This window comes from Salvia hispanica, chromosome 3, assembly GCF_029641045.1.
Source record: "Salvia hispanica isolate PSC_SH4W2 chromosome 3, Shi_PSC_v1, whole genome shotgun sequence".
Classification (NCBI taxonomy): Eukaryota; Viridiplantae; Streptophyta; class Magnoliopsida; order Lamiales; family Lamiaceae; genus Salvia; species Salvia hispanica.
In genome coordinates, this window is record NC_142694.1 from 49,859,377 (window position 1) to 49,873,324 (window position 13,948).

The 13,948-nt window shown below is 34.6% G+C and overlaps 1 protein-coding gene and 1 long non-coding RNA gene across 3 annotated transcripts; both read right to left on the minus strand.

Annotated features, from left to right (window-relative positions):
- Positions 1-5,039: 5,039 nt before the first annotated feature.
- Positions 5,040-6,769, minus strand: LOC125211583 (uncharacterized). The gene is made up of 2 exons (XR_007174542.2): positions 6,055-6,769; positions 5,040-5,304 (listed from the first exon to the last, which is right to left on the minus strand). It is a non-coding gene; the product is annotated as an uncharacterized LOC125211583 (long non-coding RNA).
- A 964-nt stretch (positions 6,770-7,733) lies between these two features.
- MUG7 (MuDR family transposase) lies at positions 7,734-12,341 on the minus strand. Of its 2 annotated transcripts, none has more exons than XM_048115760.2 (4): positions 12,087-12,341; positions 10,939-11,295; positions 8,822-10,862; positions 7,734-7,950 (listed from the first exon to the last, which is right to left on the minus strand). In XM_048115760.2, the coding sequence occupies exons 2-3, from the start codon at positions 11,283-11,285 to the stop codon at positions 8,822-8,824; spliced, it is 2,388 nt and encodes a 795-aa protein (XP_047971717.1). In that variant the 5' UTR covers positions 11,286-11,295; positions 12,087-12,341; the 3' UTR covers positions 7,734-7,950. The 2 variants fall into 2 exon arrangements, with proteins under 2 accessions (XP_047971717.1, XP_047971716.1); XM_048115759.2 differs by lacking the exon at positions 7,734-7,950 and adding an exon at positions 8,248-8,577.
- Between the last annotated feature and the right edge of the window lie 1,607 nt (positions 12,342-13,948).

The following is a 13,948-nucleotide window of genomic DNA, read 5'->3' on the forward strand; positions in this document are numbered from 1 at the left end:
CAAAATAATCATTTATAAATGTTATTCCCTGTCCGCCATTAAATGTCACTAGTTTCCTTTTTGGTCCGTCTATTAATACTTGTCACACGTATCCTTTACTACTTTTGGTAATGTACCCACATTTCACTAACACATTCTCACTCACATTTTATTATAAAAATAATACTCCCCACGTCCCACTTTAGGAGTCCCGGTCACTTTTGCATACCCGTTTCGTAAAAATCATAATAAATAGTTAAAGTGGAGAAATGGTAAGGTATGAGAGAGAATAATGTTGAGAAGAGTCTTAATAACATTATTATCTCTTTTACTCTATCATTTCTCCACTTTAACTATTTATTATGATTTTTACAAAACGGGTGTATAAAAGTGACCGAGGCTCCTAAAATGGGACGGAGGGAGTATATAAAAGTATGACTCACATTCTACTAACTTTTCCAACTCACTTTCCATTATATTTCTTAAAACCTGTGTTGTTCGACATCTAATGGCACGGAGGGAGTAAAAAGGAGAAATGATATGCTACATACCTTATGTGAGCATCACACTCGTTCGACACACATTCAACATTGTTTGTTTTAATTTATGTACTCTCACTGTCCGAAGGTAGTTGAGTCGTATTCCTTTTTGGATTGTTCCAAGGTAGTTGAGTCATTTCTTTTTTTGCAAAAAACTTTATCTTCTCTAATATTTTACTCTCTTTTCATGTATCTTACTTTACTCTGTTCATTTAACCTTTTAATATATCAATTTCATAAATATCGTACTCAAAAGAAATGTCCAAACTACCTTGGGACAGATGAGGTGTTTAGTTTAATTCTAATACATTAAAAAAATATCATTGAAAATTTTAATTTCACAAAATTCATTAAAACCTAAGCTTGATTTGTTTGTTTTTGTATAACTTCAAGTAAATGAATAAAATAACTAACCGAGCATTGATTTTTATGTATATGTGAAATTAAAATTTTCAATAATTAAAATTTTTTAATGTATACGAATCAAACTAGATATATAAATCAAAACAAACAATGCTAAGTGTGTGTCGAACGTGGGTGGTGCTCACATAAGGTTGTAGTGTACATTTCCCTACTAAAAAGAATGCTAAAGAATTTTATAGTAATTTAGCAAAGTTGGTTGAGTTCTAGTAAAAATGGAAATTTCTTCTATTTTTAGAAACAATTTTCTCTCTACTCAGCATTCATTTTTAACTAAAAATACTTTAAATTATTTTTTTTCTTTCTATATCTTTTTTATTTTATCAATTATACATTAAAATTTATGTCATATCATAAGTTCATATTTTTAATAAATGATGGGAGTATATTTTTTTGCTAATGATGACAATTCACAATACTCCAAAATTCAGAATAAAGGATAATTATAAGATACAGATTTGTTTTGCAACAAAATTCTCAAATGTGCTAGGTATACAAACTAATTAAATTTGGAGGTTTGGATTTTTATAAAATTTCTAACTTTGTGAGAGACATCGATTCCTTATGTGTGATTGATAGACCCTTGATCTATCGGACTAGAGCACCAACAATTTGTAGTGAAAAGAAGAGAGAAAGAGGCGTGAATTTGTAGAGAAAAAAGAAAACCCTAGTTGAAGTGCTAGGGGGCGTTTTCAATGCCAGAAGAGAGAATAAAATTAACAATTTAATTCTTCATTCTGCTTCATAATAATAAAAGACTCCACACATATTTATAATATGTGTGGTACAAAAAGATCTCTTATAAATTAGGGAAGTAAATCAAAAGCAAATCAAATCCTACAGCCCAAAAATCAATATTGTCATCATTGGTTATGTCACTGAAATCGCTGAAGAGATCTCATGCCCGAAGACGGGTTCTCCACCATTCATTGAGGTCACAGTCTATACAATTTTATTTGAAGATCTAAACAAAGACAACGAGATCCGACTTCCACCTTGAGGGCAAGGTGGTTTTCAACGGTGGGGGAGTTGATAGGGACCTGATATTCTCTCCGTATATTTATTTAGTTTATTTATGTTTTAGTATTATTTAGTTGCTATGATTTTATTTACGTTCCATAGTGGATTGTGGAGGACATTTGGTTTCCACCAAAGCCATTGCCTCATCCAACGCTTGAGGCGATTCGTCGTCATCTTTTTCCGTCTCGTTGATGACGGGATCAGACTTGACATTTGTTGTTGACACATCGTCATTTTTTGCAATAGTCTCGACGACATAATCAGATTTGGCCTCCTTTTTAGCCATGACCTCCTTTTTTGCTAAATATGCAACTGCCTCCGAAATTTTGTTGAGAAGCTTATTCGTCTCGGCGAAGTAAATGGCATCCTCATCAAAGTTATGATAAACAACATCTAGAAATTCTTGCCATGAGCAATTAGGATTCGAGCGTCGATACTTGTGGAGCCATACAAATGCTGGATGGTCAAAAAATAACCTCACAAAAAAACAAACGATCAGTATCAGAAAACAAATGATAGTCAAAATACTCCTAAACATCCAAAATCCATCTCACAGGGTTAACACCAGAAAACCGAGGAGGAGAGTCTGGAGGAGAGTTTGACAGCAAGACATACATGGTGGTAGAAATCAATAGGAGGATGAGAACCTAATGAAAGCACCAATTTGATAGACCCTTGATCTATCGGACTAGAGCACCAACGATTTGTAGTGAAAAGATGAGAGGAAGAGGTGTGAATTTGTAGAGAAAAAAGAGAACCCTAGTTGAAGTGCTGGGGGGCGTTTTCAACGCCAGAAGAGAGAATAAAATTAATAATTTCATTCTGCTTCATAATAATAAAAGACTCCACACATATTTATAATATGTGTAGTACAAAAAGATCTCCTATAAACTAGGGAAGTAAATCAAAAGCAAATCAAATCCTAACCACTAGGGAAAGTAAATAAAATCATAGCAACTAAATAATACTAAAACATAAATAAACTAAATAAATATACAGAGAGAATATCAGCTCCCTTCCGGAATAAAATAGAATATCAGGTCTCTATCAGTCACACATAACTCTACATCGTCAATCAAATCCATATCATCTCTAATTTTGGGTGGTTCACCGATATAGAAACTAGGGCTTCATTCCAATGAATCCGATGAACCCCAAATCGAATCTGACAAAATTCATGTCACGCCCGCCCGCATTTTCTAAGGACAGAAAACACGGTCAATCGCGACTAGGGAAGGATTATAGTAGCGGGAAAGAAAGGGGAAAACAACAAAACTCGACCAAAACAAGAGATTAACTAAGAAACTTAAAACAAATGTCGAATACTGTCTCTACAAAACTAATTTAAAAAAAATAAAATAAAACCCAACGATAAAGCAGTCTAAATGAATTTAGAATTTTAGCGGAAGCGTCAAGACATAGAAAATGCCGAGTATGAAGACCCGACAAATCCAACAACCAAACAAGACATAATTTTCCAACAACTTTGCTCAACATCCATCACGTCTATCGCCGCTCAATCTGCACATTAAGAAAACAATATGCATGGTTGAGTACTTGATGCACTCAGTGGACACGTGCCAAAATACAATTCTAATTGTTCGATTCATATATTTTTGGGCAGACTTTATTTCCAAGTATTGAATTGAAGTGAAGCAAAAGACAGTTTCTAACACATTAAAGATCGAAACTTTGGGAAAAGAGTGTCATTCAAACAATATGCTCTGACTGCGATCCGTGATCTAACGTGAATGTTTGGAATTGTAACATGGAATTAAAGAAAAGAAAATACTTTTGGGAGGAAGAAGATTTGCACAAGCAAAGGTATTAAAAAGAGTCACGGTTTCCTCTGCTCTTCTTCACACTGTGATATTGAGAGTTTTGGTTATGGAATCAACAAGTATGGAAATTTTCGTATTCAATGGAAGGAGAAATTACCTTGACGGAAGAGAAGAAAAACTGTAACGGCGGATGATATTGGATGTAGTTGCGGACAATGGCGTATCAAGGATTTTCAATTTGGGGGTGCAAAAATAATTACAACGACTTAAAATTTTAAAATGTGACTAATCTTTTTTGTTTTCTTTGTTGTGCTTTTTCAATTATTATTTTTAAATAAAATCTTTTTCTTTATTTTTTTATTAAAAACTTCATTTTAAATAAAAATAAATTATTTTATAGTATCACTTAAATTATACATTTGAAATACAATGTATTCATGTTTTGTTAATTAGCAATATATAATATAGATATGAAAGAGGTTAGTTTTATAAATATGGAGTACTTTAGTAATACTTATATCAATTTAGTAATTTACATTGAGTTTTTTATAAATTATAAATATATACTTTATATTAGTCATATAAGTATCTATTAAAAAATTAATTAATGAAAGTTAAATATGAAAGAATGCATAATTAAATTAAAAAAGAGCAAGTTAGTGGTTTAACTAGTAAACGTATTTGTTAAAAACAAAATAATTAATAAAACTTAAATATGAATTGAGAACAAAAATAAAATTGAATTAGATATGATATAGATAAAAAAGAAGAGTTAATTTGGAGAAGAGAAAGTTTAAATAAACGTTAAAAGTTAGAAATGTGCTCGGTAGATTTCAAACATGGGTCTCCTACTTCAAGGAAGAGCCATCTTACCACTGGGCCATTGACGAATTTAATGTAAATTTGGGGGTACAGTTATCCCCCTTTAACCAACGTGTATACGCCACTAGTTGCGGAGAGGATATAATGTAGAGATTTAGTTTGTTTGTTGGAGAGATTTTAATTTTAGGGAAGATGGAAATATGGGGGAACCGTGTGAGAGGAGTTTGGAGATATATTTGACTAATTATTTGACTGCAGGATTAGAATAAGAAATTGATTTTTTTTTTGGCTTCTCAAAATTGGTCCCAACTAAAAGAAATAAAAATCTAGAACAAGATAGATAAAAGTGATAGGCCAAATATTTGATTTAGAGCATTGATTAAATTGTGGTGTTTTATTTTACTATCTTGGTGTTATTCCAAGTACTTATAAACAATCGTCCAATATTTCCCATCAATTGACTATTTACACCACACAATTAACCAACAATTCATGCATTCACTACTTTCCTTCGCAACCAATCAAAACAAAGACAGTATTTTTATTTACGGTCTATCACTCGCTCGTTATCAAAACAATATTTTAACATAAAAAAAAAATAATAATAAAAGCGGGTATTACAATTCACAAGGAGCACAAATATGGTCGTCGCTGATGCAGAGCGTCTGGTAATTGGGATACTCCCCGCAGGGCCCAGAAGAGCCTTGTGCAGCGGTAGCTCATCAGGGAAAGAGAAGCTAATCCTGTTTATGGGTGAGATGCATACACTCACAAATTTGGAATTTAATAAAAATAACTTCAGTTAGGAAAGTTAGTTTTTATAGTTACCTGCCATTTTTTTTTTATGCATCTCTCACAAATTTGAAATATAATAAAAATAGCTTCTCAGTTAGGAAAATTAGTTTTATAGTTACCATTTGAGATTTTGGTCAAAGATGAGACTAGAAGGACCAATTGGTTCACCCCCAATATTAATCTATCCCTCGGTGTCCGCAAAGTGAAATGTCCAATTTTGAGAATAACGCCTAGTAAGACACAATTCTTTACAATTTTGAGACAAAAATTAAAACATGACAAGACTTTCGTTTGGATTAGAATTATCCGATCATCACATTGATGCAACCAATCAAAAATGGAATTAGTTAAAATACATTAAACCAATACACACCAAACACAAAAACAGACATATGTATACGAAGAGATAGAGAGGGAGAGGAGCCAGGGAAGAGGCAGTGCATGGAAAGGGCAACAAGACCGCGAATGGTGTTGAAAGGTCCATCCCATGCTCTGTCTCGTCCCCGTCTCCTCCCTTCATTTCCTCAATCAAACATCTCTATATTAACATACATATACTATTACGTCCCCGTCTCCTCCCTTCATTTCCTCAATCAAACATCTCTATATTAACATACATATACTATTACGTCCCCGTCTCCTCCCTTCATTTCCTCAATCAAACATCTCTATATTAACATACATATACTATTACATACCTTTTGCTCTTCAAATTATGTATGCATTGTTTTTGGAGATGACAAAAATGTCGTAGTCGAGTAAGAACAATGATTCACTTAGCCTACCTATTTATACAACGATGCTTCTTAATTTAATTTGGTGAGAGGAATGGGGATTTTCTGGTGAATGTACTAAACCAATTTTTGATGAAATACAATAAGTACTTCTTCTCTAATAGTACAACTGGCAAGCAGCATAGTACAACATCCCTCATCTTCACGTGTGATTGTACTTCATTATAGTATAGCTTGTACGTCTCCTCTTCTACTTCATAACGTAAACAACTCAATTGCATCAATTAGTACTAGTCAAAATTGCGTAACTCAATTACCACTAATTAATTCAAATTGGTAAGTACATTAATTCAAACTCTAAATACAATATTGTATTGTATACAAAATGCACGCTGCATCTAATTACTGAATTAGAGTTTATTAACCTTGAAATATGATTCTCCCTACGTTCCCAAAGAGTATAATTTTTTTTTTGTTCATCTCTGAAAAGTACTTCCTCTGTCTGTTAATAAGAGTCTCATTTTTTCATTTCGGTCCGTCCGAATAGGAGTCCTGTTTCACTTTTACTAAATGGTATATATGCCTCACATTCCACTAACTCATTCATCTCACATTTAATTTAAAACTAATATATATGTAAGTGGACTCATATTCCATTAACTTTTTTTTCACCCGCTTTTCTAACATTTATTAAAACCCGTGCCGAAAAGAAATGAGACTTCTATTCGCGGACAGAGTGGGTATGAACTTTCTAATTTTTGAAAATTCAAACAACATATTATCCTTACACATCATTTTATTTACAACTTATATCATTACCATTAACAACTTATATGGTTATACCATTACAATAGTATGAACCCCAGTATCCACTAACATTATTTCCACCTCTCTCTCTTGCTTTTCCCCGAACACATTGTTCATACTCTTTGGGACGGAAGAAGTATATTAATATCTAATCCATACATATTGTTCATAATTTAAGTTTAATTGGAATCTAAATATATCGAAATGTTCTTCTACTTAGAGATGCCCAAGGTTTTCGGTTTCGGCGGTTAATCGCGAAACCGTAACCGCCGGTTCCGGTACTGAACCGGAACCGTGACTTTTTTCTTGAACCGGAACCGCCATATTTTGAACCGTGGGCCGGTTCTGGTTTCAAATTTTACGAACCAAAACCGTGTCGGAACAGTCGATTCCAAACCGGAACCGTGAAAAACCGTGAAACCAAGCCGGAACCGTGAAAAACCGCCAGAAATCGGCAGTTTGGAACTGTGAAAAACCGTTAAAAACCGCCGAAAAACCGGCGGTTCCAAACCGGAACCGGAACCGTGAAATAGCGTCACAGTTCGGTTCTGGTTCCACATTTCCCGAAACCAGAACCGGCGGTTCCGAACCGGAACCGCCGGTTTACGAACCGTGGGCATGTCTACTTCTACTATCTCCTACTCCATTCGTCCCAAAAAAAATAAAGATGGAGAGAAGAGTTGTTAAAATTCATTGTGTTGGTGGATAGTAGGACCCACACTATTATCAGTGCTTAATGGTGGACCCTAGTTGTATAATTTGTAAATAAATTAATGTATATATGTTATGAGTTTGGTAGAACTTTCCATAAATGAAAATGAGATGTTTTTATGAGATGAGCAAAAAAGGAAAGTATCCTTATTTTTATGCGACAGATGGAGTATTATCGATTAACTAAAATCCATCAAACTATTTTTCAAAAGACACTATTGTACTGCAGAAGATACACATAGGAGGATAACTTTGTAATGATATCAAAGAGCAACTCAGTCGATAAGACTTTCTCTTCCATCTAATAGGTCGGCGATTTGAGTAGATGTGACCATTGTTATCCTGTTTTAAAGAATGAAAGGGAAAACTACACCAATTGATTACATTTAAACAATACCCCATCCGTCCCACAAAAATAAACACTTTTGATTTGACATGAGTTTTAATGCACGATTAATAAAGTAAGAAAGAGCTAGAAAGAAAAAAGGTAGTTTAAGTATTATTAGTGGAGAATAAGTCAGACTAAAAAGGAAAGACCGCATACTTTTATGAGAGGGATGGAGGGAGTACTAACTATTGATCACATGCCACAACACATCACTCTTCTCTAAACAGATGCTAAAATTAGCACGACAAAAATTCTAACAATGATGTCAATTGTGTGACTATAGCAATTTCACAACCATAAATGTTTGCCAAAAGTTGTAAAAACATGCTTATTCGGTAAAACAAGGTATGTTTCTTCTATATGTACATGTGATAACGATAGACACTTTCCATCAAAAGCAAAGGTGTGCCAACATAGAAGAATAAAACATGCTTGTTGACAGGATTTAGCCGGATGAAGATCCACTTATGATACCGAGATAAGCATGTTTTTTACTCATCTTACGACAGAGGGAGTGTGAAATAATAGTACGAAAAATAGCTGATTCTATCCATTATTTTCGATGTCGCAGCACTTTACCGCTGTAACATTAAAACGGTAAATCAAGAAGATGAAATGAGTCAGTTTCTTCAAAAACAGAAGGTGATGTTAATTATGCCAAATGAATGCAAAACCACATGTATCATGCTTATGAACTAACTCTTGAGATGCATGGAATCAATTCTTTTCCTCTTATTGAGATTTAGCAGGAAAACTAGTCATAGTATGATCATGAACAATAAAAAAGAAAATCTAGAGTGTGCTGCTGAAAGCAAGAAAATATACCTAACACTCCAACAAAAACTCTTTACAAGTCGACTTGTTGTGTCCAGTACCTTTGCACCGACTGCACTGGAGTTGGCGCCTCCCAACATCTTGGGCGCTAACTTGCTTAGTAGTAGGCCGGCCAGGTGGACGACGAGTTGGAGGAGGAGTTACTGTCACCGCCAATTCAGAGGTATCCTTCTGCCATGTATCATCTATGCTAGTAATAGGATTCACCGACTGTGAGTATGTTATTCTATAGCTGTCAATTGTGAAGTATCTAGAGCAATAATCCCTCAACTCCCGGTTAAGACAACCAATAACAGCGATTGCATGGAAACAAGGGAGCCCTGTTAGCCGCCAACCCCTGCAACTACAGTCACAGTTCTCGACATCAACAGTTTCAACGGTATCTCCACGAAACTCAAATCTGTTACTGGCTAATATTAATACTTGAGGAGGCGTCCTGATCTTGAGGCTTTCCTGCTCTAGCCTTTCCTCCATTGATGGAGTCAACCTTATCCTTTCATCCATTGATGGAGTCAACGTTGGTGTTAGCCATTCCAGAGATTGCGTATGCCGGGAATATATCAATTCCATAATCCTATTACGTATTGCATCAACCATCCGGGTTATGGGCAATTCATGTGCATCTGACACCCAACTGTAAAACTGCTCACCGAAGTCTGATGTCATATGGTTGTATCTGGCACCCTGGAAAAATGCATTCGCCCAGTGAACGGGCTCACTTTGCATCACCCAATTATATGCTTCGACTGATATACTTTTTATGCTTTCCATATGCCTCTGGAAGCCTTCAGGCATAGAGGCATGAGCTGCACTGCGAAGATCTTCAACCATAAGCTTCTTTACTTCATGAGAGTATTGCCCATTCAAATCTCTAAGAAGTTGTTCTGATAAATAGCGAAGACAATATGCATGATAAACATCCTCATTCTGAAAGATTTCAGCAATTGACTCTCTCAATCCTTTCTCCCTATCTGCTACAATAGTTAACCCACGACACATCGGTAGTGCAGTTTTTAGTTGTTGTAAGAACCAGTGCCAGTTATCATCCGATTCCATGTCTACAATAGCAAAAGCAACCGGAAAAAATCCATCATCCCCATCAGCAGCAGTCGCAGCCAACAAAGAACCTTGATATTTTGACTTCAGAAATATACTGTCCAGAAAAAGCAAAGGACGGCAACCTTGTTCAAAGCCATATAAACAAGAATGGAAAGAAACAAACAGACGATGAAAACTTGAATCTTCTTTAGTTGTGAAAGTGGCTAGACTTCCCGGATTTGTTTCCATTATCTTCTCACAGAAAAGTGGTAACTGACTATATGCCTCTTTATAAGAACCCTGAAGCTGTTCCTTAGCAATTTCCTTGCCTCTCCACGCCTGAAAGTAATTTAGCTGGACTCCATATTCCTGTTTGATGTCATTAACAATGTCCTTTGGTTTGTAGTTTGGGAAAACCTTCAGCTTCTCCTTAATGATACTAGCCACCCAACTTCTTGTCGCTTGATAACCAGTAGCTAGCACCGAGCCTTCACATGTATGTGTTGGATTCATTTTTTTAATACAAATAAGCGGGGTGGTTGACAATCTGGATGCATGTATCCTCCACTGACAGCCCTCAGCCTTGCACTTTACAGTCACACGATGGCTATCATTCTTCTTGTACTTAAAAGCAAATTGATGTGCGATGGCATATTTTCGCAAGGCCTCACGAAACTCATGAACACTGTTGAACCTTTGGCCAACACCGGTGATATTGTTCTGCCACTGTTGTGCAGCTTTAGTATGCTTTTCATCAAATGAAGCAGTGAAAGAAACTGGCATAGGCAAATCACTGGATATAGGCATCTCACTGGATATTGGCATTTCACTTGGTACCATGGTTTGGGCCTCATCATGGTTAGTATCACCAACCACATCAAAATCAGCACCAAGCAGGATATCAGGCTTGTTTACGTCACCCACAATATTTTCCACCAAACTTGGGGAAGCATCAACAGGAACATCAGCTTCCGACAAAGTTGTCCTACTAGACCTGCAGATACAATTTTTGTACATGTTTTTATTCTTACCTCATAGTGATTCTAATAATTATTTAATAAAATATCTACCTACTGCCCAGCATCTGGGATACATCAGGGGCAGCAATTTCTTCTGTCATAACATATATCTCGGCAGTGTCAGAGTCGTTATGGAACTTGAGCATGCACTTGAGGTCTTTGTCATTTGAAATGCTGATAAGGGTCTTCTTATTCCCAGGAAGGAAGTATTTGATTGCCAGGGTACCAAGATTGCAGCTAAACATCTCTGCTACCTCTACTTTGAAATCTTTAAACTTCATTTTATCATCGATCTCCATAGCATGGGCATCACCACCTCTATAAGACAATAAGCCTTCTGCGTTTGACTCAAATTCACCACCGGACTGACAGATGGCTATAATTCTCTTCCCAACCATGGCTACGCTACTGATTATTTATGGAACACGTATTAGATATCAGTAGAACCTCATAGACATTGATCAATACATGTAATCAAATTTCAAATGATAGAAACAGAAAAGCAATCCATCAGATGGTAATCTTGTGTCATTTATGAATACAAGGGGAAATTTTTCAATTTCAATCACTGGACCAATTCATCTAGTGAGGACCAAATTTTACCACCTGACTGACAGATGGATACAATGGTTACGCCAAGATTTAATAGCAGATATATTAGATATGACACAAACCTCGCAAGCAAATAACTACAATGTCGGGGTAAAAACAATAAATTTCAGAAGACAAAAAGCAGAAAGCAACCAAATTCAAAATCTGTAACCAAACAGTCACCTCATAAATTCGAATGCGCAGTGCCTATACTCCCTAACCTTCTCAGTATCAATGATAAATTCAGAAGCATTCAACAAGCTATAAATGATAAATTCCTTCAATCTTTTATCAACTTTTTTACTTGGTGACTAAAATCATTAAGGCAGAACTTACCATCAACCATCCATACCTTACAAAATGAACAACAACACAAAGCCACAGACCAATTAATATATACAAAAAATTAAAAAGCACAAAACCAAAATGATATGAATATATTGTTAATTGGTAACATCCCTTTACAACATAGCAAAAAAAGTTAACATCTACAATGCCAAACCGCTTAATGGTCCAAAGCAATTCCAAAAGCATTACACGAAAAAAAACAGTCGAAAAAAAAATTAAAAATGGCAAACCCTAGAATCCCAAAACGGTAAGTGAGTTACCTTTCACAAATACAGAGGGCCCGCTGCAAGATTGCTTTTTTTAAACGATATGGGGTGAGAAATTAATAAGGGTTTTGAAAAAATTGGGTGAATTAAATTAGGAAGTGAAACCACAAGGAAGCGGCGGTGGGGAGATGCGAATCTAGCAGTAACGAAGGTTGAGTGTGAAAAGGTACAGTTCTAAAAGGGGGGAAATTGGGGGAGAGGGTTTGAAGGAATTGGGATACAGAAAGAATTTGAAGAAAGAGTGAATGATAAAAAATGGTGTGGATAAATGAAATGTGTTACCAATTGTAGAAACATGACTATGTATTTCATGGACGACGTGTCCATCACCAAAATCCAATTGTGCTACTTCATTTATTTTTAATATTTTTTTACATAAAGAGATTTTTTAAATTATTTTTTCACATATTAATTCAAATGATAGCTTATGATGATTTTGTCTTAACGACAAAATAAACAAGTGAGGGGAGATAATACTAAATATAAAGAAAGAAAACTATATAATGATGAAAACAAAATTTATTTGAAAAATGTATAGTACCATATCAAATTATAAAAATATTTTACAATTAAATGTAATAATTTAATTACATAATGGAGTAGTTAATAATGCCATATTTAATTCATAGTACTAATTTAAATCAACGATTTTTTTTCCCTATATTTAGGTACGATTTTTTACCCTAAAATTATAGTGTTATAAAATTACCAAAATTATAAGTATACAAATTAGTCATGAAATTATATCTTAAAAATAGAACTAAGTTAACATACAATTTTTGTAAATTTATCTTTTCTCTAGGGATATCAATCGGGCCGGCCCACGGGGTTTCGGGCCAACACTGCTCGGGTTGCGGGTCAATCGAGTGCGGGCTAATTGGGTTGTGATTTTTTTTTCGGGTTATAAAAATTTAACCCTAACCCTAAAAGCTCGGGTTTCGGGCTAGCCCAACGGGTTAATCGAGTTGCTACAGATAAAATTAACATGCGATCAATCCAATAAATAATGAAAAAAATTCTATGTATAAAATATAAAATATTTAATTATGATAAATTTGAGATATATACTTAAACTCAAACACAAATATGATCAAATACTAATATTTGAGATTTGTGCAAAATAAAACATAAATTTAAATATTTTAAAGCATGTTTTAGAAATTTAAATACTCCGTACTTTTTAATGAATTTGAAATTTCTAAATTATTTATTTACTACTATTATATTAATAAAAACTTAATACTATATAATTTGTATAATTAATATAAAATTTAAAGTTATTTTATTTAGTTATTTATATTATAAAAATAATCAATGAATGTGTCCAATTAGGAGTCAAACAAATAGAACAATAAAAATTTATCGGGTTTTCGGGTCTGGCCCTAACGGGTTGCGGGTTAATCGGGTGTGGGCTAATCGGGTTATATATTTTCAACCATAACCCTATAAATTTTACGGGCTATTTGGGCCAGCCCACGGGTTGCAGGCTGCATTGACATCCCTATTTTTCTCTTTTAGTTTTAAGATAGACTTATTCTCGAAGCTGAAAATTGATAACATCGACAAGATTGGAGGCCAATCACCAATGTTAAAGTGAGGTTCATATTTGCATGATAGCATGATGTTTGCAGTTCATCCGAATTTGTAGTGATGCGATACCAGATTATAAAGAGGCCAGAATAACAATCCAATTGCTCAAACTCATGTAATTTAATTTCTACACATCATGCGATTGTAACGATTTGTTTAACATTTTTGCTTGGGTTTTTATAATCCCACAAATTGGCTTACCGAAATGTGTGTGATGATACCACGTTGAAATTGAAAATAAAATTGTAACTAGGAATTTTATGTAT

What these genes read in the sequence shown, in the direction of transcription:
- MUG7 (XM_048115760.2), bottom strand. Translation starts at nt 11,285, where the DNA reads ATGGTTGGGAAGAGAATTATAGCCATCTGTCAGTCCGGTGGTGAATTT. An exon ending in TCCCAGATGCTGGGCAGTAG is followed by an intron (nt 10,863 to 10,938) that starts GTAGATATTTTA and finishes TTGTATCTGCAG; the next exon opens with GTCTAGTAGGACAACTTTGT.